The sequence below is a fragment of the Schistocerca nitens genome, chromosome 8 (assembly GCF_023898315.1).
Source record: "Schistocerca nitens isolate TAMUIC-IGC-003100 chromosome 8, iqSchNite1.1, whole genome shotgun sequence".
In the NCBI taxonomy this organism is placed as follows: domain Eukaryota; kingdom Metazoa; phylum Arthropoda; class Insecta; order Orthoptera; family Acrididae; genus Schistocerca; species Schistocerca nitens.
The window spans coordinates 245666634-245693419 of record NC_064621.1 but is presented as its reverse complement, the minus strand read 5'-3'; the positions used below and the strand labels follow the sequence as shown (position 1 = coordinate 245693419).

Below are 26786 nucleotides of genomic sequence, written 5' to 3'. Positions count from 1 at the left end.
GGAGCACGTTATCATGATTTCATACGGGATACTCTACCTGTGCTGCTAGAACATGTGCCTTTACAAGTACGACACAACATGAGGTTCATGCACGATGGAGCTCCTGCATATTTCAGTCGAAGAGTTCGTACGCTTCTCAACAACAGATTCGGTGACCGATGGATTGGTAGAGGCGGACCAATTCCATGGCCTCCACGCTATCCTGACCTCAACACTCTTGACTTTCATTTATGGGGGCATTTGAAAGCTCTTGTCTACGCAACCCCGGTACCAAATGTAGAGACTCTTCGTGCTCGTATTGTGGACGGCTGTGATACGCCATTCTCCAGGGCTGCATCAGCGCATCAGGGATTCCATGCGATGGAGGGTGGATGCATGTATCCTCGCTAACGGAGGACATTTTGAACATTTCCTGTAGCAAAGTGTTTGAAGTAACGCTGGTACGTTCTGTTGCTGTGTGTTTCCATTCCATGATTAATGTGATTTGAAGAGAAGCAATAAAATGAGCTCTAACATGGAAAGAAAGCGTTTCCGGACACATGTCCACATAACATATTTTCTTTCTTTGTGTGTGAGGAATGTTTCCTGAAAGTTTGGCCGTACCTTTTTGTAACACCCTGTATATGCATGTCCACTTCTACATGCAGTTTGTTTTTCACTCGGCATGATGGTATCTACCAGCAGGACAATCTAACATGGCACACAGCTCGCAGTGTACGTGCGTGGTTAGAAAAACATAGGATGATTTTACCGTACTGCCCTGGTCACCAGTGTCACCGAATTTAAAACTAATCGAGAGTCTGTGAGATCACCTCGATCGGCACATTCAAGCCATGGATGATCTGCCGAGAAACCTAGTACATTTAGCCACGGTACTGGAGTCAGTGTGGCTCCATATCCGCGTGGGTACCTTCCAGAAGCTCGTTGACTCTCTTCCTGGACGTCTCCCGCTGCAAAAGGAGGTTACTCTGACTTTTGACAGGAGATCACATTAACGTGACTGGACAGTGTACAAGCCAAGTGCATTTTTAACTCCCGCAACAGGCACGGGTCGTCGAAAATTCAAGCACTATCACTCAAAAATGTTCAAATGTGTGTGAAATGTTATGGGACTTAACCGCTAAGGTCATCAGTCCCTAAGCTTACTAACTACTTAACCTAAATTATCCTAAGGACAAACACACACACCCATGCCCGAGGGAGGACTCAAACCTCCACCGGGACCAGCCGCAGAGTCCATGACTGCAGCGCCTTAGACCGCTCGGCTATACATGTGTAACAGTGCAGAGAATTAATACGCGTCCGCTAACGAACGTTTCCAATTAATATGCCAGTACGTCACGTAGTTTGGCGCGCCGCAAATCGCGACTAGTGCGTAGATTCAGTTCAGGCCCGTTTCGTGCAATACCGACGTAACCAAGGAATGGAGGAAAGGAACGTTCCAGCAGCATTGAAGTGAGAAGTGGCTACCCAGTAACAGTGGCTTCCGCTTTTTTTACAGATATCTAACACATTTTTTATTTATTTAGTAACCAAGGCATCACGTGATAAAGCAAATCCAGAACGCTTCCTTCCATTTCGCCGCCCGCGAAACACGTGAATATGGTCAGACAGAGATGGCTGAGGTTAGACGGAGGAAGAGTGAGGTGATGTACACCACTGGCCATTACAATTGCTACACTAAGAAGAGTTGCAGATGATAAAGGGTATTCGTTGAACAAATATATTATACTAGAACTGACATGTGATTACATTTTGACGCAGTTTGGGTGCATAGCTCGTGAGAAATCAGTACCCAGAACAACCACCTCTGGTCGTAATAACGGCCTTGATACGCCTCGTCATTGAGTCAAGCATAGCTTAGATGGTGTGTATAGGTACAGTTTCCAATGCAGCTTCAACACCATAACACAGTTCACCAAGAGTAGTGACTGGCGTATTGTGACGAGCCAGTTGCTCGGCCAACATTGACCAGACGTTTTCAGTTAGTGAGAGATCTGGAGAATGTGCTGGCCAGGGCAGCAGTCGAACATTTTCTGTATCCAGAAAGGCCCGTACCTGCAACATGCGGTAGTGCATTATCCTGCTGAAATGTAGGGTTTCGCAGGGATCGAATGAAGGGTAGAGTCACGGGTCGTAACATATCTGGAATGCAAGGTCCACTGTTCAAAGTGCCGTCAATGCGAACAAGAGGTGACCGTGACGTGTAACCAATGGCACCCCGTACCATCACGCCGGGTGATACGCCAGTAAGGCGATGACGAATACACGCTTCCAATTTGCGTTCACCGCGATGTAGCCAAACACGGATGCGACCATCATGATGCTGTAAACAGAACCTGGATTCATCCGAAAAAATGACGTTTTGCCATTCATTGCACCCAGGTTCGCCGTTGAGTACACCATCGCAGGCGCTCCTGTCTGTGATGCAGCATCAAGGGTAACCGCTGCCCCCGAGCTGATAGTCCATGCTGGTGCAAACGTCGTCGGACTGTTCGTGCAGATGGTTGTTGTCTTGCAAGCGTCCCCATGAGTTCGCTCAAGGATCGAGACGTGGCTGCACGATCCGTTACAGCCATGCGGATAAGATGCCTGTCATCTCGACTGCTAGTGACACGACGCCGTTGAGATCCAGCACGGCGTCCGTATTACCCTCCTGAACCCACCGATTCCGTATTCTGCTAACAGTCATTGGATCTCGACCAACGCGTGCAGCAATGTCGCGATAGGATAAACCGGAATCGCGATAGGCTGCAATACGACCTTTATCAAAGTCGGAAACGTGATGGTACGCATTTCTCCTCCTTACACGAGGCATCACAACAACGTTTCACCAGGCAACGCCGTTCAACTGCTGTTTTTGTATGAGAAATCGGTTGGAAACTTTCCTCGTGTCAGCACGTTGTAGGTGTCGCCACCGGCGCCAACCTTGTGTGAATGCTCTGAAAGGCTAATCATTTGCATATCACAGCATGTTCTTCGCGTCTGTAGCACGTCATCTTCGTTGTGTAGCAGTTTGAATGGCCACTGGTGTGTGCACTGTACCTGAGAGAGGAGAGGCAGGAGCCGTCCAGGTTGAGCTCCCGCAGCGCGGGCACGTACAGGCTGAGGCGCTGCAGGCTCGTCTCGCGGGCGATCACGCGCAGCTTCAGCTCCCGCACCGCGGGCAGCGCCTCCGTGCCGGCCACCTGCCGCTGCACTCGACACACGGAGTGACACGTCAGTAAGCATTCGCCGGGCCCCACTGCTCTCTGCTAAATATCAACTACACACTACCAGCCAGAAGTTTCCGATCTCAACTATGGATTTGTGGTTAAAACAGGGATATGGTGTTCAATATTCAATCACGCGCCCGTTATGGCCTCTGTCGTGTATTTCACACGTTGTTCGCATAGAGGGGAGCTGATGAGTACCCGCAACAACACTTATTTGCCTTTACCTAATACGGTTCCGGTCGACTAACCTCATTACTTCAGCTGTAAGTGTAGCAATCAAACGTTCAAATGTGTGTGAAATCTTATGGAACTTAACTGCTAAGGTCATAAGTCCCTAAGCTTACACACTACTTAACCTAAATTATCCTAAGGACAAACACACACACCCATGCCCAAGGGAGGACTCGATCCTCCGCCGAGACCAGCCGCACAGTCCATGAGAGCAGCGCCCCAAACCGCTCGGCTAATCCCGCGCGGCTGTAGCAATCAGTTCACATTTGTTTACAATACATTGTGTACATCTTCTAGTGTGTTTGTATATCTGCCCACGTGCACACTACAAGGTGTATCAAAAAGAATCATCCAATTTGGCACGTATATATTTCTGAAATTAATGAACATAACCAATGAATTTTGGTTTTTGATCAATGGGAAACTCAAAAAAAATTTTTTTTCATACGTTTTGATAGGTGTTCAATATGCGCCCCTTGAGATGCGTGGCATACGTCAATGCGGTGTTCAAATTGTTCCCACACTGCAGCGAGCATGTCCTGAGTTATAGCTTCCACAGCTGCTGTTACGCAACATCTCAGCTCATTCATTGTTGTTCGTAACGGAGGCACATAAACAGTCTTCTACAGGGTGGAGCAGAAGAAACGCATATTTTTCACTATTGAATGGCTGGGACACGGTTTGATAAAAATAATAAAAACAAGCATTAAGTGATAGATTTTTTTAATGCAGTTTTGAAATATACATACTTTAATTAGGTTCGAAAAATAATGTCTTGGAGATGACGTCCTTCTTGCTGGATACAAATTTGGAGCCTCTCGCCAAAGCTACTCATGGCTCTCTCCAACATTTCATTCGTCACAGCTTCAATTTCCTCATGAATGGAATTCTTCAGGTCATCGATTGTATGGGTTTGTTCATGTAGCCTTTTGATTTAAATATCCCCACAAAAAGGAGTCGCATAACGACAAATCGGGTGAGCGAGGGGGTCAGTAAACATCACCCTATCTCGAAATAACACGTCCTGAGAACATTTCTCGAACCACTTCCATAGATGCCCTCGCCATGTGAGCTGTGGCACCATCCTGCTGAAACCATATTCCTCTCAAGTTGTGGACGAAGAAAGTTGTTTAACGTTTTAACGTAGCGGCTGATGTCACAGCACCTGCAGTTCCTTCCTCTTTAAAAAAATAGGGTCCAACAATCCCCATCTTTGAAATGCAGCACCACACATTTACTTTTAAACTGTGAAGAGGTCTTTGGTGTAATTTATATGGCTTCTCCAGCGTCCAGTACCGACAATTTTGAACATTGACACAAGCGTCTACATGAAAATGTGCTTCATCACTCATGAAGACTGTAGCATCTGCATCTTCCGTAAATTTTCGTCCATTACGGGCCAAAACTGTCTGCGCTGTGCAAAATCCCCTTCACTAAGCTGTTGGACGATCACTATCTTGTACGGGTGAAACTTGAGATGATCATAAAAGATGCAGTGAAGCGAACGACGTGACATACCCAGCACTACAGCCTGTCGTCTAGCCGATCGTTTCAGACTAGCAAGAAATGCCGTTCTCACTCGGTCTACATTTTCCGGAGTACGAACTGAGCGGGGAAGACCAGGTGGTTTCTTTTTCATCACAGATCCAGTACTTCTAAATGCTGCAACCCATCGGAGTACGGTATTTCGATCAGGCACTGTACCTCGACGTCCAACTCTAAAATTTTGACGGAAAAGACATTGCACTGTGACTACGGAATCATTGTTTCCAAAGTACTGCTCGACAACGAACACGCGATGCTCTACACTCCAATGCTCCATAGCGACTGAAACTGCATTGTATGGGCAGTCTGCCAACATTCATTCAAGGTCAATACCCCCTCTTGTCGCCGCGTACTAGCTGTTCAAAAAACATGCGTTTCCTCTGCTCCACCCTGTATAAACCCCCCCACAAGAAATAATCACATACAGTCACGTCCGGTGACCTTGGAAGCCAGTAATGGAAGGCTGAATCATTTGGTCCAGTGCGACCGATCCATCGTCCAGTAATCCTGTTGTCGTGTCCTGCCCACTCGTCTAACTAGGGTACATAGGAAGCTGTTTTCCTGGGTAGGTAGACAACAATTCAAGTAATCATATTCATGGTTTTTATTACACTTAAGTAAATTGACAATACTTAACATTGCGTATTTACAAACATGGTCCGCTAGCAATTGGCGACATGCAAATAATGAATGTCCTTCGATATATACAATTTCCATGCAAGCAAATAATACAGTTCACAAGTCACCGCTAAAGCGTTGATATCACGGCTCGTCTTCCACTGCGGCCGCGGCTTTTGTTTGTTTGTTTGCTTTTTTTGCGGCATTTTGGGTCCAAAAAGTGATTTATTTCTTCTTCTCGAGTGTGTATTCGCTTGCAAAGGGACTTGGGCTCTCTGTGGGCCGCTGAGTCCTTTGAAGGTGTTGGTTAGGTAGTTGTACGAGTGAGTGACAGTAACTATTTACATGTAAAATACCGAATAACTGAATATTATATCATCTTTGATGGTCCTGTGGGGGCACAATAATGGCTCGAGGCACTTTCTATTTGTGCCAATGTCGTGGTAGGGTCTGGCCTACATTCACAAGATGGCGGTCATTTCCCCGATACTAGTCTAATTTGTGAAAAAGACGACACCTATTTGGTAGTGGTTGCAAACTACGTATATTAGAGTCGCCGAGCCGTACAGCAGGGAGGGCTGTACCGTTGCTCGATAAACTTTTAATTTCGTTGACGGGTTTAGATTCCTGCTCGGGAAAAACGGCGTGAGTGACCGGATCATCTTCATAGTATTCAATTTTCTACACTCCTGGAAATTGAAATAAGAACACCGTGAATTCATTGTCCCAGGAAGGGTAAACTTTATTGACACATTCCTGGGGTCAGATACATCACATGATCACACTGACAGAACCACAGGCACATAGACACAGGCAACAGAGCATGCACAATGTCGGCACTAGTACAGTGTATATCCACCTTTCGCAGCAATGCAGGCTGCTATTCTCCCATGGAGACGATCGTAGAGATGCTGGATGTAGTCCTGTGGAACGGCTTGCCATGCCATTTCCACCTGGCGCCTCAGTTGGACCAGCGTTCGTGCTGGACGTGCAGACCGCGTGAGACGACGCTTCATCCAGTCCCAAACATGCTCAATGGGGGACAGATCCGGAGATCGTGCTGGCCAGGGTAGTTGACTTACACCTTCTAGAGCACGTTGGGTGGCACGGGATACATGCGGACGTGCATTGTCCTGTTGGAACAGCAAGTTCCCTTGCCGGTCTAGGAATGGTAGAACGATGGGTTCGATGACGGTTTGGATGTACCGTGCACTATTCAGTGTCCCCTCGACGATCACCAGTGGTGTACGGCCAGTGTAGGAGATCGCTCCCCACACCATGATGCCGGGTGTTGGCCCTGTGTGCCTCGGTCGTATGCAGTCCTGATTGTGGCGCTCACCTGCACGGCGCCAAACACGCATACGACCATCATTGGCACCAAGGCAGAAGCGACTCTCATCGCTGAAGACGACACGTCTCCATTCGTCCCTCCATTCACGCCTGTCGCGACACCACTGGAGGCGGGCTGCACGATGTTGGGGCGTGAGCGGAAGACGGCCTAACGGTGTGCGGGACCGTAGCCCAGCTTCATGGAAACGGTTGCGAATGGTCCTCGCCGATACCCCAGGAGCAACAGTGTCCCTAATTTGCTGGGAAGTGGCGGTGCGGTCCCCTACGGCACTGCGTAGGATCCTACGGTCTTGGCGTGCATCCGTGCGTCGCTGCGGTCCGGTCCCAGGTCGACGGGCACGTGCACTTTCCGCCGACCACTGGCGACAACATCGATGTACTGTGGAGACCTCACGCCCCACGTGTTGAGCAATTCGGCGGTACGTCCACCCGGCCTCCCGCATGCCCACTATACGCCCTCGCTCAAAGTCCGTCAACTGCACACACGGTTCACGTCCACGCTGTCGCGGCATGCTGCCAGTGTTAAAGGCTGCGATTGAGCTCCGTATGCCACGGCAAACTGGCTGACACTGACGGCGGCGGTGCACAAATGCTGCGCAGCTAACGCCATTCGACGGCCAACACCGCGGTTCCTGGTGTGTCCGCTGTGCCGTACGTGTGATCATTGCTTGTACAGCCCTCTCGCAGTGTCCGGAGCAAGTATGGTGGGTCTGACACACCGGTGTCAATGTGTTCTTTTTTCCATTTCCAGGAGTGTATCTTACATGTGGGGCAAAAGTCATCCCTTTATCCATTATCACTCCCAGGTATTTCGTCGTCGTAGTCCAGGGTATTGGCTGTCCATTGATGGCAAGTCACGTCCTCAGTTCCGGCCGTGTCCATTGTTCGGTGACGACAAGTTGTCGCTGCATCCTGTTGACAAGTTGTTCGATGTTCCTTCCAGAGGCTAGGAAGGCCGTTTCATCGGCGTACAGACTAGCGGTGACGTATTGAATGGTGGGGATGTCGTTAATATACAAATTAAACAGGCATGGCGGTATCACCGCTCCCTGTGGGATGCCAGCTGAGACAGTTTTCAGTGCTGATTTCTTCCCATCTATTTGTACAAACAGACGCCTGTCCTGCAGAAACCTATCAATCATCTTGATGCAGCAGTCGTGGAGACGGGTTTGATCGACTAGTTTGACTATAAGCTTGGCATGGCACACCAGATAATATGCCTTTTCGATATCTAGGAAAGCTCCAACTGTGGAGTTCCGTCTATTCCGGTTGAGCTGTATGGACTCTGTGATCCGAAGCAGCTGAAGCACCGCCGATAACCGTGGCTGGAAGCCAAACTGTAAGTGGCAGATGATGTTATTTCCTTCCAGATAGTCTTTGAGACGCTGTAGCAGCACCCATGCCAATATTTTGCCGGGTGTGGACAATAGACTAATCGGGCGGCAGCTGTCTGGCAACGTTGGGTTTTTTCCTCTTTTGGGAATAGGGATCGTCTTCACCGTGTTCCAGTCTGCAGGGAAGTGGCCGTTGAATAAGCCGCTGTTGATATAAGAGTTACGAGAACGATGGCGTTTCTCGGAAGATGCTTAAGATCGGCTTTTGTCACAGAATCCTTGCCAGGCGCCGAGTTGTTCGTCTTCCTGAAGAGTTTTCTAACTTCAGCAGGAGTGCTAAGAACAGGCCTCTGTTGCGTGGGGAGTTGGCGGAAGTCGGCGATTCGTTCTCGGATACGGTCCTCTCCCCTTGCGTCCTCTGCAGCCTGTGGGGGCGGAGCTGTCATGTGGTGTTCATATACGTCGGCATAAAATTCAGCTTAGCCAAGAGAGTCATATATAAGGCCATCGGGGCCGCGTATTGCTCTCTTTGGTGGTCTCGGTTGGCGTAGTGCCCTGACAAGTTGCCACTCTTCCCTAGTCTGGAGAAACATTTCGCCCATCTTTGTTTCCCTGAGGTCTTGCCTCCATTCTTCAGCTCGGCGGCGTAGTTCCTGGGACAAACGATGCATCAGCCACCTGTCTCCTGGAGGTCTGTATCGTTCGGCCGCGGCTAGGCGGAACGGCGCTTATACACTACAGGCCATTAAAATTGCTACACCAAGAAGAAATGCAGATGATAAACTGGTATTCATTGGACAAACATATTATACTAGAACTGACATGTGATTACATTTTCACGCAATTTGGGTGCATAGACCCTGAGAAATCAGTATCCAGAACAGCCACCTCTCACCGTAATAACGGCCTTGATAGGCCTGGGCATTAAGTCAAACAGTTTTTGGATGGCGTGTACAGGTACAGCTGCCCATGCAGCTTCAACACCATACCACAGTTCATCAAGAGTAGTGATTGGCGTATTGTGACGAGCCAGTTGCTCGGCCACCATTCACCAGACGTTTTCAGTTGGTGAGAGATCTGGAGAACATTTTCTGTATCCAGAAAGGCCCGTACGGGACCTGCAACATGCGGTCGTGCATTATCCTGCTGAAATGTAGGGCTTCGCAGGGATCGAATGAAGGGTAGAGCCACGGGTCGTAACACATCTGAAATGTAACTTCCACTGTTCAAAGTGCCGTCAATGCGAACAAGAGGTAACCGAGACGTGTAACCAATGGCACCCCATGCCATCACGTCGGATGATACGCCAGTAAGGCGATGACGAATACACGCTTCCAATGTGTGTTCACCGCGATGTCGCCAAACACGAATGCGACCATCATGATGCTGTAAACAGAACCTGGATTCATCCGAAAAAATGACGTTTTGCCATTCGTACACCCAGGTTCGTCGTTGAGTACACCATCGCAGGCGCTCCTGTCTGTGATGCAGCATCAAGGGTAACCGCTGCCACGGTCTCCGAGCTGATAGTCCATGCTGGTGCAAACGTCGTCGGACTGTTCGTGCAGATGGTTGTTGTCTTGCAAACGTCCCCATGAGTTCACTCAGGGATCGAGACGTGACTGCACGATCCGTTACAGCCATGCGGATAAGATGCCTGTCATCTCGACTGCTAGTGATACGAGGCCGTTAGGATCCAGCACGGCGTTCCGTATTACCGTCCTGAACCCACCGATTCCATATTCTGCAAACAGTCATTGGATCTCGACCAACGCGAGCAGCAGTGTCGCGATACGATAAACCGCAATCGCGATAAGCTACAATCCGACCTTTATCAAAGTCGGAAACGTGATGGTACGCCTTTCTCCTCCTTACACGGGGCATCACAACAACGTTTCACCAGGCAACGCCGGTCAACTGCTGTTTGTGTAAGATAAATCGGTTGGAAACTTTCCTCATGTCAGCACCTTGTGTGAATGCTCTGAAAAGTTAATCATTTGCATTTCACAGCATTTTCTTCCTGTCGGTTAAATTCCGCGTCTGTAGCACGTCATCTTCGTGGTGTAGCAATTTTAATGGCCAGTAGTGTATTCTCTTCGTATAGGGGCTGCTCCTATCTTGGTGTCGTCATAGTCAGCATACTATTGGCTGGTATCGTCTCACAGCCTTCTCTGATGTAACGTTTCAGGCCGACGTGCTGGCGCTTGATGTTCCGCCAGAACACCTGTGATTTAAAAATTCCTGCACTTTCATATGCCAGTGTGGCGGTGCCTCATCATGTTGGTAAATGAAGTCGTTCGAACCAGTCTCCAACTGTGTGAAAAGAATATTCTCAAGCATATCGAGATATGTGCTTCCTGCAACAGTGTTCTCGGCAAATAAAAATGGACTATACAGCTTTTCCTGTAAACTGCACAAATCACATTAAATTTTGGAGAGTCTCTCTCATGTTGTACAACTTTATGTGGTTGTTCCATATCCAATATTCTCAAATAATGACGGTTCACCTTTCCAGTTAAATGAAATGTGCCTCGTCACTAAATGCTAAGTGTGGAAGAAGCCTGTCATCCTCCATCTTGGCAAGAACGAAATTACAGAACTCCACACCCTGTTGTTTGTCACCTTCATGAAGAGCTTTCAGTATCTGAATTTTGTATGATTTCATGTGTAAACATCGACGCAACGCCAGATGGACATCGTAGGCACGTTGAGCTGTCGAGCTGCACGGCGAACGGATTTCTGCGGATTCCTTGTGAATCTAAGGAAGATGCGTTGGACGTCTTCCTCAGACACTCGGGGACGGCCCGGCGATTTGCCTTTACTCAAACAACCTGTTTCTCTGAACTGTTCATGCCATCGTTTAATGCTCTGTGCTGTAGCAGGATCCACACCATACCTAGTACGAAAGTCACGCTGGACATTTGTAAGTGACCCACACCGCGCAAAACGTAGAACACGACTGAAATGGACGCGCACTGCTGTTACCGAGTGTGAACTCGGGAGTTTGCTCTTTCCAACAGTATGTTGTTCACCTGCATATCTCAGATAACATAATAGTTATGATAATCAAAATATCCACGGGTGTACTGCCGGTCTACAGTGTCCAACGGGCACAATATTTCGGCGATCATACATGTCGCCATCATCAGGTAAACTGACGGACTGAGCTCCTGTGAACGTGCGGCACGGAGATCCGTACGCTATGGCTGCTCAGAGGGAACTGAGTTCGGTCGCGGCGGCGGCCGATTTAAATACCCTCCGCCCGCGGCGCGCTCCTTCCGCTGTCCGCGCCCCGCGCCACGGTCGCGCGGTGGAACAGATTGCGACGGTGTCTGAGATGACGACGGTGTAATGGCTCTGTCCGCCGTGGTCTTCACAACTATACGTTTGCTCGATTTACTCTTGATTAACCCAATCGCTGGTTCCCAAGCCTTGCTAAGATTATAGCCACAGTCACGGTTTATGAGGTCGTCATTGGTGCGAATTTCGATGGCCTCTCTAACAACGCTGTCCCAGTATATCGACGTCTGTACCAGAATCCACGTGCGTTCATACTCCATAGCGTGATTTTCCGACAAACAATGTTCAGCGACCGCCGACTTGCTCGGATACATCAGTTGAGTGTGTCTCTGGTTTTCACGGCATCGATCCTCGACGGTACGTATCGTCTGACCAATATACGACTTGCCACATTGACACGGAATCTGGTACAAGCCGGCCTTCCTCAAACCGAGGTCATCTTTGGCGCTCCCCACCAGTGCACGAGTTTTATTCGGAGGACAAAACACAGTTCCGACCCGGTGTTTCTTCAAAATGCGGGCGATTTTCCCCGAGAGTGCGCCTGTGTATGGATCAAACGCAGTGCCTACCTCCTCCCTCGTGATTTCATCCATCTCCACAGGTTGTGCTGTAGTAGTTGGGCGGAGAGCACGTTGAATCTGCCACTCTGAGTACCCATTTTTTCCCGAAATACAGTTCTCAGATGTTCCAATTCCTGGGGTAGACTCTCTGCGTCAGAGATAGTGGGCTACCCATGGCGACTCCCTCCGTTTGTTCGTATTTTTACCATTAAAAAGAAAAGACGTGGACGTCAAGACATGCCTAAAAAGTTCAGTGGTCTTCTCGTCAAACGTCTGTCTAATCAATTCTAGTGACACTCGCAAGGGTACCCTCGTAAACAAGGAAACGACGTCAAAACTCACCATGATATCTGACTCATCCAACCTGAAGCTATCAAGGCGTTTAACAAAATCCACAAAATTACGGGTGTGATGAGGGCATTTACCCACATAAGGACTTAATATTCCTGTCAGGTATTTGGCCAACAAACGGTGGTAGTCGCCATGGGTAGCCCACTCTCACCGGTGGTAGCGAATTTGTACATGGAGAACTTCGAGGAGGAAGCCCTGTCGTCATCCGAATGGAAACCTATTTGCTTTTTCCGTTACGTGGACGACACGTTCGTCATCTGGCCACATGGTATGGATAAACTCCTTGACTTCCTTAAACATCTAAACTCCACACACCCCAACATCAAATTCACTATGGAGACTGAAACGGAGGGTAAATTACCTTTCGTTGACGTCTTGGTCAAGAGAAGGGCTGACGGCACCATAGGTCATAGGATGTATCGGAAGACAACGCACAATGATCTGTATTTGCACGCAGACAGCTGCCACCACCGTTCACAGAGGAATGGGGTACTTAAAACTCTAGTACATAGGGCGCGCACTATCTCTAACGCAGAGAGTCTACCCCAGGAATTGGAACATCTGAGAACTGTATTTCGGGAAAAAATGGGTACTCAGAGTGGCAGATTCAACGTGCTCTCCGCCCAACTACTACAGAACAACCTGTGGAGATGGATGAAATCACGAGGGAGGAGGTAGGCACTGCGTTTGATCCATACACAGGCGCACTCTCGGGGAAAATCGCCCGCATTTTGAAGAAACACCGGGTCGGAACTGTGTTTTGTCCTCCGAATAAAACTCGTGCACTGGTGGGGAGCGCCAAAGATGACCTCGGTTTGAGGAAGGCCGGCGTGTACCAGATTCCGTGTCAATGTGGCAAGTCGTATATTGGTCAGACGATACGTACCGTCGAGGATCGATGCCGTGAACACCAGAGACACACTCGACTGATGTATCCGAGCAAGTCGGCGGTCGCTGAACATTGTTTGTCGGAAAATCACGCTATGGAGTATGAACGCACGTGGATTCTGGTACAGACGTCGATATACTGGGACAGCGTTGTTAGAGAGGCCATCGAAATTCGCACCAATGACGACCTCATAAACCGTGACTGTGGCTATAATCTTAGCAAGGCTTGGGAACCAGCGATTGAGTTAATCAAGAGTAAATCGAGCAAACGTATAGTTGTGACGACCACGGCGGACAGAGCCATCACTCCGACGTCATCTCAGACGCCGTCGCAATCTGTTCCAACGCGCGACCGTGGCGCGGGGCGCGGACAGCGGAGGGAGCGCGCCGCGGGCGGAGGGTATTTAAATCGGCCGCCGCCGCGACCGAACCCATTTCCCTCTGAGCAGCCATAGCGTACGGATCTCCGTGCCGGCACGTTCACAGGAGCTCAGTCCGTCAGTTTACCTGATGATGGCGACATGTATGATCGCCGAAATATGTGCCCGTTGGACACTGTAGACCGGCAGTACACCCGTGGATATTTTGATTATCAAATACGCCGGGAGAAACTCAAGAATCACATAATAGTTATGATCCTTTTCATTCGGATGATTCTTTTAGATTCACACTGTATATAAACTTCTAATGGGACAGAAGCAGCAGATTGGAATTGAAAAAACGTGCTGTAATTATGGTAGCTCTGCATCAGGACGGCTATTCTACAGCTCGCGTCACGTAAGACGGCGCTTCCGTGCATAGTGGTGGAGCAGCGAAGGGATGAGAACTGCTCATGCGCGACAGCAGAGAGCAGGCAAACGAAGTCCACGTTGCCGGACTGCATTGTTGTGGACAACAGTCAGGCTCATTTGCCTACGGTACATCATATTATACGTTCAAATCTGTGAGGGGGAACAGTAAATATTACAACCACTTTCGATTAGTCGCCATGAGAGAAATATGATTCACATCTTGACGACGTTGCATCCACTGCTCCACAGATTTATTCCGTGTGACATCGGGAGGCGAGAACAGTTGACACAGATTTGTGAGGACGTGAAGTAAAATTTTTCTCAACATGAAAATTGTCTAACGATGACATCATTGAAACTGCTTGCTATAATTATTATTTATTGCAATTTGAACTGTATTGTAAGTAAAAATTTAATACACAACAAAATTAACTTCAAGCACAAACCGAAATCATAATATTTGCTTGACAACTGCTTCTACTGAATAGAATTTTTAAAAATGTGTTTAAGGTGTGTGTGTTGATGTGTTTGACTGTAGTTAAGTGTAATCACTGTACATAAAAAAGAATTAGTAGTAGAAAAGAATGCAAAGACTATTGTAAAAATGATCAGTAAGCTTTCATGTTTTTCACGGTTAACAGGCATTATGAGTGTAAACTAACTCCTTCGATATTACAGTGAGAGACTGCATTTATAATCCATTGAACAAGCAAACAATCTGCGAATAACTCCAGGGAACGATATCCGATAACATCGAAAACGGCCGATATCTCGACAAGTAACAGTTACCGGCCTTCTTCGGCCTTATCCAATTCGTGCCTTGAAAATGGCAGGGGTTTACGTGTGGAAATATCGGTCTTTTGACGAATTTATTCAGGTGCATCTCGCTCGTTATTAGAGCAATAACATGGTGGGAGAAGCTTAATTTCCCTGTGAGTGGGTTGGTGTTTTAGCTAGCACCCCCTGCCTGCATTTTATATAAATACACTGGTGTCCAAAATTAAAGCAACAAACGGAAATTTTGCAAGGTTGCGTTTATTTTGCCACAAAACAGTATAAATAGACGATAGTAAAGTAGAAACAGTGTAAAGAATATAGAACGTAAAAAACTGGAAAATGCATAGCAGTAGAAAAAAATGCTCTTCCTTTTTTTCCAAGTTAACGGATTTGCACACGCATTCCGACAACTGGTTAATGTGCTCAGTATGGGGTGTGACCGCCTCTGCCAGCAATACAGGCCTGACAACGACGGGCCATGCTGTGAATGATGTCATCAATCTCATTTTCAGGGAATAACGCCCGTTCTTCCCGCAGAGCTGCTCCCTAGTCTTGGAGAGTGGCTGGTGGATGCTAACGTGATGCAGTACGTCTCTCTAATGCATCCCAGTCATGCTCTATGGGATTCAAATCGGGAGAGCGAGGAGGCCACGCCATGCGTGCAATATCTTCCGTTTACAAGAAAACATCAGCCACCCGTGCTTTATGGCTCTGAGCACTATGGGACTCAACTGCTGTGGTCATAAGTCCCCTAGAACTTAGAACTACTTAAACCTAACTAACCTAAGGACAGCACACAACACCCAGCCATCACGAGGCAGAGAAAATCCCTGACCCCGCCGGGAATCGAACCCGGGCGTGGGACGTGCTCTATGAAGTCGAGCATTATCGTCCATCAATACGAAATCTGGGCCCAAAGCAACTCTCAACAGTCGCACACGAGGTCCCAAGATCTTGTCGCGATAACTGGCAGCAGTTAAACCTTGCCTCTTCACCAGAACAATTTCACGAGTTGTTCGAGTGGTCAATGTAATCCCTGCCCACACCCTTAGGGATTCCCCATCGGTATCGGTCCATTTAACATGTTTTCTTCAGATGCGAATCCGTGAAGAATCACTCTACGTACCAAGTCGGGACTCATTCGTGAAAAGAACATTTGTCCACTGTTCGACCGTCCAGGTGGCATTTGACGACTCCACTTCAGATGTTCCCTTCTGCGTAGACGAGACAGAGGGAATGAAGACCACTCTGCAGGAGCCTTCGGTACACCGTTTGCCTCGATACAACACGTCCAGTGGATGCTGAAAGGTCAGATGCCTGTTGCCGTGCAATACTAAGGCGGTACCGTCGTGCCCTTAGAACCAAAGAACGATCCTCTCTTTCTGATGTCACAAGCGGTTGGTCCTCCCCCAGTCTTCGGGATACAGTTTCGGTCTCTATAAACCGTCGCCACATCCGAGAAACAGCAGAACGACTCACATTAAAGCCATCAGGACACATAAGTTTGCGACTGTCCGGCTTCGATTTTTCCTATTACTCTCCACCAATATTCACAGCGACTACGGATGTGGGACTAATCGGCAAACACTCTCCCGTTTGATATGCGCCCTGACGTCATCGTAGGCGTAGCTGTCCGTAGATCGGAATGCCACCTTTCGTGCAGAAGACGATCCTACGGACACATGTTTGCAGTTTGGATGATTACATCGTGAATTAGACACAGGACGGATATTTACTGAAGTCCAGCTATACACCGGGGAGGCCCTTTGTTTAGTGTGATGCGTGTAACAGTTGCTTCATATCTTCCTTTATTGTTTTTGTACCGAAAATTATTCGTACGGAACGCATGTGGGGGCTCAGAGCCAAATTACATACTTAACAGAACAGTGAAGAAAAGACAATTCGCGAACTCCTATTGCATTATTATAGCAACATTATACACCGCCCAATCGCATACTGCACCTGAAATTCGCGAGGAAGTGAACAGTATGCGAGCAGCTCCAATCTCTTGTCTCAACAGTGGAACTCCCGTCTCCGTGAACATGGATTAAAGGGGCGCATGGCGGGCAAAAAACCTTTATTACGCAAACATTGTAAGGTGAAAACATTCAAATGGGCGCAACAATATAAAAACTGGAGCATGCAGCAATAGTCCAAGATGTTATTCATGAATGAACCTAAGTTTGAAGTATTTGGAAGCTATCGTCGAATGTTTATTCGTCGACTTCGTGGAGAACGAATCAAGAGCCAATGTGTGATGCCAACAGTGAAGTATGGAGGCTATTTTGTCCGTGGTCAAGTCAGTGACATAGTGGAAATTAATGGAACATTAAAGAAGGAAGGATATCATACCATACTTAATCAACAACGCAGTTCCATCTGGCAATAGATTTACTGGTCGTGATTTCGTTCTGCAACAGGACAATGATCCCAAATACGCTTCTAAATAGTGCAGAGAGAATGTCCGAAGAACAGAGAAATTTGGGGAATTGAGAAATATGATTTGGCCAAGTCAGTCACCAGCCTTAAATCTCATTGAACACATGGGATGAACTCGAAAGGGATGTCAGAAAACTGAGGGCATCTAATGTTGAATATGTGCGAAATAATTCACAAATGTGTTTGGCTGCAATAACATCAAAAACGCTACAAAATCTTATCTCCAGGATGTCAAGAGTTTGAGTAGCATTTCTGAGGGCAAAGAGTGAATTCTCTGAAGAGACTAAAATCTAAAGCATGTTGTACTGTACTCAACGATAGAAGCAGACAATATTTATTTTGTTGGTCTGTTTTTATATTGAAATAAAGTATGTAGTTGTTACCATGGGTGATGGAAAACTTTTGACCAGTAGTGTATAGAGTAGTTCAATAAATACTTTAGGGGCAGCTGGCAGCATTTATGGAATTTTATGTGCTCATTAGAGGAGAGCTGTTTTAGTCTAAATGTGTTTTTCATGGTTATGGCGTCGTCTCCTCTTGCAATTAAGAAAACACTAAATGCGGAAGGATATGAACAAATTTTACGGTAATTTGTACTGTGTACGACAAGGAATAGTTCAGAGACTATGATTGAGTGTATCAGCATGACAATGCACGCTGTCATAAAGCAGGATCTTTGATACAGTGTTTTTGAGAGAATAACATTCCTGAAATGGACTAGCTTGCCCAGAGTCCCGACCTGAATCCAATGAAACACCTCTGGGACAAGTTAGAACGTCAACTTCGCTACAGTCCCCATCGTCCAACAACGCTATCCTCTCTGGTTTCGGCTGTTGAGGAAGAGTGGGCTGATATTCCTCAATGGACATTCAGACACCCCACTGAAAGTGACTGCAGCGGAGTTCAAGCCTTATAAAGGCAAAGGGCGTCGCTTGTTAGGCATAATAATTGTTCTGTCAGCTTCAAGATATCTACGAAGATAACCACAGTAGCTAAATGTCCTCACGATACCTATATTAACAAGAAGTTCAACGTTTAAGAGTTCTATGTGCATCGTGAAGCATATGCTAAAGACAGTACGGTATACGAGGGTAATCCCAAAAGTGAGGTCTATTTTCTCATAAGTACATAGACCCATTTATTTCTACAATGGTTTACATCAGTTTACAGCTTGAACATTTAGCTATTTTTCGACATTTCTGTCGATGCATTTTTGTACGCGCTGTGGCAGTTTTCGTATGCCCATGTCATACCAGCTCGCCGCCATGCTGTTCAGAAAGTTATGAACCTCTTCTTTCACCTCGTCGTCGGAGCTGAATCGCTTTCCGGCCAAATGTTCTTTTAATCTAGGGAACAGGTAATAATCACTGGGCGCCAAGTCATGACTATATGGTGGGTGGGTGATTATGTTCCACTGAAACTGTTGTAGGGGAGCAACGGTTTGCCGAGCGATGTGTGGGAGAGCGTTGTCATGGAGAATGTGCACGCCCTTGCTCAACGTTCCTCTTCTCCGGTTCTGAATTGGCCGTTTGAGTTTTTTCAGAGTCTCACAGTACCTGTAGCGATAATTGTGGTTCCAGTGGGCATAAAGTCGACCAACGATACCCCTTTCCGATCCCAAAATACGGTTGTCATGACTTTACCGGCAGACTGTGTTTGTTAGAACTTCCGCAGCTTTGGCGAAGAAGGATACCGCCACTGGCGTGTATTCTTGCTTGGTCTCAGGTGTAAAGTGGTATGCCCAGGTTTCGTCACCCGTGACAACTGAGTCGAGAAGGTTGTCCTGTTCGGCTGCAAGGCGGTGAAGAAATGTGCGGGAAGCATCAACTCGTTGCCCCATGTGGTCCTCAGTCAGCATGCGTGGCACCCATCTTGCGCACACCTTCCGGTAGTTCAATGGTTCCGTTAAAATTCTGTGAGCGGTTCTTCGGGAAACCTGTCTCCTCAGAAACTGACGGTCTCCCGCTCCTTTGTTCGTCGTGAATTTCGGTCAGACCAGCTGCAAACTCTCTACTTACGAACGTTTTTGACATCCATGTACGACTCACCACACACTTCCGTCAATTGGCGATGGATTTCAATCAGCGCAGTGCCCTTTGCGTTCAAAGACCGAATAACTGCGCGCAATTCGCACTTGGCGGTAACATCCAACAAGAGCTCCTTTCTCAACGGCTGCCAAGCCAAGACTGAGTGCCAGTGCGGCGTGCGCATGTTTACACACAGCGCGTGAAGCACTCTTCATAACAGTGTGACCAACTGCCACACAGAGTTCTGTACTTATAAAAAAATAGGAGACCTTACTTTTGGGATTAGTCTCGTAATAACGATATTGGCCACTGTGTCAGATGGTATACTGTTCCTTGTTACTGGGCATTCCCTCACTGTCCGCTCTTACATGTGCACGTCGTTCTAGTGATGGCAGCAATATATTTGATATCGGCGTTTAAAGTCATGCACGGAGGTAATAATCGCTCATAGATCGTAACTGAAACAGAAATTGTGTTTTGTATGAACTTGTTAATAGAGATCCTAACTGTAACAATTATGTACACTTATCAGAAGGGAATCCAACACTATTAAATAGACTGAAGTGCGAAACAGTGACACAGCAGACACCACTGCCTACCTCATACAATAATGTTAGCGAAGTATCATTGGCTGCAACAATAAACAAATTACTACCGGCCGATGCCTTTCGATTTCCAACGATTCAGGTCTAGGCAGCTGACTGGTCAAAGTTATCTCACTTGTGTGGTGAGTTTACCAAGAGGTCTGGCAACGTGTGGTCTAGCGGCAGCACGTCTGGAGCCCCTGGCGGCGGCAGTGACGGTGGCGGCTCCTGGTGGGGTGGCAGAGAAGTAGTGGGGGTAGACGACGAGGAAGAGCCGCTGTTCGCCACCTCGCCTGCTTCTCCCTCCATGGCTTCCTCGGACTCTGCACACGGGACTTCGTCCTGGGCTGCGTTGCGTGGTGACATCCTTTCAGCGTCTGCGTGAGTGCAAATTTCATTCTCCAGTTGGTTCAACAACGAAACAAAAATTAGTATAATATCAACACCATAATACAGAACAAAAGCTAACAATCTCTGAAACTTTCAACATTCCTGTTATTTGTCAATCTTTTCTTGAACCACCCTCGAAGATGGGATACAGTACCTAGATCACGACACAGCTGTCCTGAAAGCCATTCCACCACACACTATATCTTAGCATCTCGCAACCTCCTTGGGCTGTAGAAGCCTGACTATTAGAAGTGGCCACTTACCAACTCTGTTCACTATCCACTACAAAACATCTCACATCCACATACCTAACGCCAACAGCAGTCGAACTCTTACTCAAAATTAATCCCACACCAAGTGGAACCTTATAACCTTTGACGAGCTGGATCACTTCCTGCGTGCCCCTTCCTTCCTACCTTCATCTGTCCGCATTTCACCGAAACTCCTCTATTCTCAAGGCCCCATACCACACCCAAAAGCTCTATTACTCCACGAGCCCCGTAACACTGTAACACTCCTTCCTGCAGACTTATGACTGTGATACACTTACTGCTAACTAGTGTTGTGGGGGTAGGGGGGATGGCGGGGGCGGCAAGAAGCAGCCCTATTATTTCATCTAGTATGGATTAGATCAAAAAGTCAGTATTAATTTGAAAACTGAATAAATCTCGGAATAATGTAGATAGAGAGGTACAAATTGACACACATGCTTGGAATGACATGGGATTTGATTAGAACCAAAAAATACAAAAGTTCAAAAAATGTCCGACAGCTGGCGCTTCATCTGATCAGAATAGCAATAATTAGCATAACAAAGAAAGACAAAGCAAAGATGATGTTCTTTACAGGAACTGCTCAATATGTCCACCATCATTCCTCAACAATAGCTGTAGTCGAGGAATAATGTTGTGAACAGCACTATAAAGCATGTCCGGAGTTATGGTGAAGCATTGGCGTCGGATATTGTCTTTCAGAATCCCTAGAGATGTCGGTCGATTACGATACACTTGCGACTTCAGGTAACCCCAAAGCCAATAATCGCACACGATCATCACCAAACGACGCGCGCAAGAGATCTTTCACGCTAGCAATATGGGGTGGAGCGCCATCCTGCATAAACATCGTACGTTCCAGCAGGTGTTTATCAGCTAGGCTGGGAATTATGCGATCCTGTAACATATAGGCGTACCTCTCACCCGTCACGGTAGCAATTACAAAACCAGAATCACGCATTTCCTCGAAGAAAAAAGGCCCGATAACGGTAGATGTGGTAAATCCAACCCATACCGTGACTTTCTCGTCGTGCAATGGAGTTTCCACGACAGTTCTAGGATTTTCGGTAGCCCAAATTCTGCAGCTGTGGGCGTTGACAGACCCTCGGAGCGTGAAATGAGCTTCGTCAGTCCACAACACGTTACTCAACCAATCGTCATTTTCCGCCATCTTTTGAAATGCCCACACCGCAAATGCCCTCCGCTTCACTACATCGCCAGGTAACAGTTCATGATGCCGATGGATTTTGTACGGACAGCATCGGAGGGTACACCTCAGTGCCAACCAAACAGTAGTGTATGGAATGCCGGTGCGACGTGCGACTGCACCAGCGCTGACTTCCCCGTGCATAGACGAACCCGGTACAGTCTCCATTTCTTCCTGAATTGTCTCGGCAGCATTACGCCTTGTGCTCGGCCGGCCACTACGGGGTCTATCGTCTAAACAACCCGTGGCTTCGAACTTCGAAATCATTCTCGCCACAGCTGCATTTGTCAACAGACCTTTACCCTTTCGAATCCCCTTCCTATGGCGATAGGATCGTAACGCTGAACTACCACATTCACCATTCTGATAATACAGATTCACTAAAAGCGCCTTTTCAGGTAACGTCAACATGCTGCGACTGCTGGCGCGTCTGATTCTCACTCTCATTACAGCTCCTTTTATACACGATTGTCATGCACTGTCACTGACGTTTTGCTGTCCAGCGTCATCTGTCGGACATTTTGTGAGCTTTGTTTTTTTTTGTTCTAATAAAACCCCATGTCATTCCAAGCATGTGTGTCAATTTTTACCCCTCTATCTACATTATTCCGTGGTTTATTAAGTTTTCAAATTTGTACTGACTTTTTGACCGCCCGGTACATCGTTCAGCAAAACTGTTAAGTATATGTAGCACCGACAGCATGGGAAGGTATACTAGGCAGTCAGTGCCATTTTGTTCTACTATGAGAAGCTATTCATTAACATGTAATATTAAAAGTCATAAATACAGGCCAAATTTTACAAGTCCTGGTGCTTGAAAACAAGTTTGTTCTTCTAGTTTTGAGCAGGCATTAGTTCTACTTTGCTACGTGACGAATTATGAACAAGAGTTCAGATTTACTGCACACTGCAACATCATTTGGTCACATATAAACCTATTATTATTATTACCTTTGTAGACACAGAAAGGCATTCGGAAAAGTTATCTGGCAGGAGACGCGCAGAATGTCAACGAAAGCATATACAGAACATAAAGACATTCATAAGAACGAAGTGCCTGTGTTTCGGAATTTTCATGCGGAACAAGAACCAAAAACTAGAAAAGGCGTGGAAAAAGAACCTGCTCTCTCTCTCCTCTTACAGTCAATGCTTACACCAGGATGCTGTAGACCAAGTTTGCGAAACGATTGAACTTGGGATGAAAATTAATAGACCGGCTGCTGATGACATTGCTGTGGTCACGGAGATGAACGAAGACCTACAAAATTTCCTCAGCAAATGAAAAGGGTTTCCAGTAATCTGTCTAGTATGAGAATAAACAAGAGAAAGACTAAAGCGGTAGTATTCAATACTGAATGGACGTTGACAGAACACGATAAAAATGCTCTAAGAAGCATTGAGCGGAAAATACTACGCAAAATCTATGGGCCAATAAGGGAGGAAGAAGGCTGGAGAATACGCTACAATGCCGAATTACAAGAGTTAATACAAGGCAGGGACATAGTAAAATTTGTGAAATCTCAGCGAATACGATGGCTAGGACACTTGGAGAGAATGGCAGAGGATAGAATTCCAAAGAAAATGATGAAAGGTATGATCCATTCAGTTAGGCGAAAAGGGAGACCTAGAAGAAGATGGATCGATGAGGTAATAATGGATATCAGCAATATGGGAGTCCGGGGGTGGAAAAGAGCAGCAAATAACCGAGAAGTGTGGAGGAAGATTGTTGAAGAAGCCAAGGCTCACCAAGGGCTGTAGAGCTACTGAAGAAGAAGAAGATTCAATACTGAAGAAGAATATGAACAGCTAAGTATGAGCATTGGACGAGATGACTTAGAAGGGGTAGAGCAATTGGCCTAATGTGGAAACAGAATCACAAGGGATGGTAGAAGCCAGGAAGAATTTGTGAGCAAAATATAGGAGGCCAAAATTGCTTTTAGTTTGAGAAAGAACTTACTCAGCAGCAAGAATATCAGCCTGGAAATAAGGAAACGGGTCATGACAGCGTTTGTTTGGAGTGCAGCTTTACATGAGTGCGAAACTTGGACAATAGGAGTACAAGAGAGAAGACAGCTAGGAACCTTGGAAATTTGGAGCTGCAGAAAGATTTTGATAATCCTCTGGAGAGATACAGTTACTGATGAAGAGCTGTTTAGAAGAATACAGTATACAAGATCTCACGGTGCACATCCACACGAGTAGAGACAAACTCATATGACACATTTTAAGACTCAGTAACTTCATGGGAACAATAGCAGAAGGAGGTAATGAAAAAAGGAATCGCTAGGGACAACAAAGGATATCATGCATGCAGCAGATTATGAGTGATACAGGGTATGCTAAGTGTGCAGAAACGAAGAGGAAAGGAGGAAGGTAGACAGAAGAGTGAAAAAGCTTACTGCTGTAACCAGTGACAGGTTTGAACGCTGACGAAGAAAAAGAGAAGTACTACACGTGTTAAAATACAGGGAGGTTATAATTTAACTTTCGCTGCTTGACAGGGTCCCCATGAACAACGAGTGATCGCACTACAATGAAATTTCGTGGAAACATTTGCAAGGACATGTGGAAAAGAAATAACGAATATACTATTGAAAGAAACACATTTTAATTTTCACACGAGAGGATAACATTTGTTAATTGCGTATAGTGTTTACGTTCCAGGTTGCTCAGTTTGACGACCATTTGCAACCAGGACAGCTGGAACCGCACTAGAGATCCATCTCACAACTGTTCACAGCACTTTTCCACCGGTGAACCATGGAATGTTAAGCTGTAGTGACATAGCTCTCGCACTGCTTGCCGTCGGCCTCTCCCTGGAGCGATTCACAAATCGCCAGTTAATTAGAACATCCCAGTCGCATTCCTCATTCAACCCCAGTGAGAAAAAGAGGACCCCTCTATATGCCTTTTATGCGTCGATTCTCGAGAAGAGCAGCAGCACTATTCTTGTAGTGTTGATGAAGCAGCTTTACAAATAAAACCCTTCTCACCTTGTCCAGACCCATGTTGGCTGTATGCAACTGTAATGCACACTGAAGCTTGTGTCTCAAACCTATGTCGCCGTACCAGTACCGGCGCCTAGCGGCAAGTAATTACACTAACACCACTAACAACGCAAATCCTGCAGCACACAGTTTGAACATCTTTCCTATCAAGTTGGGTAGCCACACGGTAAATAGTTTTCTGGCTACATAGGATCAAATGGCGAAAAGTTAATTATAACCAACCTGTATATTGTTTTGAGCCAATTCTTAACTTTATGCCAATAAGACCTAATTTATGACGCTTATGAACCGAGCTGCATTAAGGCGATCCTGCGCCCTTGTTACAACTGCCAATCTGTGCTTCCCCGCCCCCCTCTCCCCCCTCCACACTAATACACACACGCACACAAAAAAATCAGCAATATTTTCTACACAGATTTAGCTAGTTTTACGATTTTGCAAGTAGGTTTAATAACAATGAAGTATTATTGAAAACTAGTACTTAACTGAACTATACTGATATAAAATACTGCACACAACAAATGAAACGAATGATTTTAGTGAACATATCACAAGTAGTAAAAAGGTTCTAAAAAAAAATTTTAAATTAAAGTGAAATGGTATCGTATTGTTTATGGAGCAACTGTACATTGATCTTAGTCTGATGTATAAATAAAGAGCACATATAAGAATCCTACTTGACTATTTCATCAGACATCTTGTCGAAGGAAAAATACACCAAAAAAACGTTACCAGTTTCCCAGCACATAAATTCACCAATACGACTGGGGGCAGATTCATTGCAATGTGTCAACAAGAGAATTTGAAAACCATGTCGACCTCCTTGAGGAAAAATTTTCGAAAGCAAAAGATCTGCAGGTATTCCATACAACTGCTTGATGAGTATCGATTCCATCACGTTGCCATCACATACAGTTCAGAGACGAAAGGCACGACGTTCAAGTCGACAGAGGTGTAAACGTCGATCGGATCGCTATCTTGTTCGCATCAAAGTTAAATTTGCTCCTACAGGGCACAACTCGAAAGTGCTCACGATGGGAAAAATTACACAAAAAGGATCCATGAAAATAAGATAGATGAGGAATGGGAGAAGGAAAAGACATTCAGCTGGGACTGTTTAAAACTAAGATTACACAGAAAGTAAACGCGCTAACCCACAGAAGACGAACTTAAAACAACCTTGGTGAGGCAATGTGTGAAAATACTTCGGGAGAACGAAAGAGTTCGTTCCAGAAATATAACAGTAAACTATGATCCCAGAATAAACAACACTTTTTTGACATAAGAAAGAAGGCGGCAACATTAAACAGACAGAGTCGACATACGTGAGTGAACCATATTAATAAATGATTCAAATGGCTCTGAGCACTATGGGACTTAACATCTGAGGTCATCAGTCCCCTATAACTTAGAACTATTTAAACCTAACTAGCCTAATGACATCACACACATCCATGCCCGAGGCAGGATTCGAACCTGCGACCGTAGCGGTCGCGCGGTTCCAGACTGAAGCGCCTAGAACATCTCGGCCACATCGGAACCATATTAAATTACTGAAAATAACTGTAAGGAAATCAACATACGTGGCTTTTGCGGGATATTCAGTTGGAGGATCCGTGGATACACACAGCAGAATCTGTGCTTCAGAAAGCAGAATTGTAAACTTGCTCTGACAAATCACGATAACTGCAGGGAGCTATTTCAATACCTCTCTGAGCTATGCAACTGCCCAGAACCAGCTTCAAGATTTCCCAGGGAGCTTCCTCTACACACACACACACACACACACACACACACACACACACACACAAGCAAGCACAGAATCTCAACCATTACCAATGATGAAATCTAGAAAGATATCCTTGGGACATTTAAGAGAAGAAGGCATCATCTCCGAGT

The 26786-nt window shown here is 46.4% G+C and overlaps 1 protein-coding gene across 1 annotated transcript in view; it reads right to left on the bottom strand.

Annotated features, from left to right (window-relative positions):
* The window catches only part of LOC126199505 (uncharacterized), a 117285-nt gene extending 96909 nt beyond the window's left edge, over nt 1-20376 (bottom strand). Inside the window, exons 1-2 of the mRNA XM_049936428.1 lie at nt 20164-20376; nt 3046-3194 (exon numbers count right to left, since the gene is read on the bottom strand). Coding sequence (XP_049792385.1) covers nt 3046-3194; nt 20164-20376 — 362 coding nt within the window. The remainder of the gene's footprint in view (nt 1-3045; nt 3195-20163) is intronic.
* Between the last annotated feature and the right edge of the window lie 6410 nt (nt 20377-26786).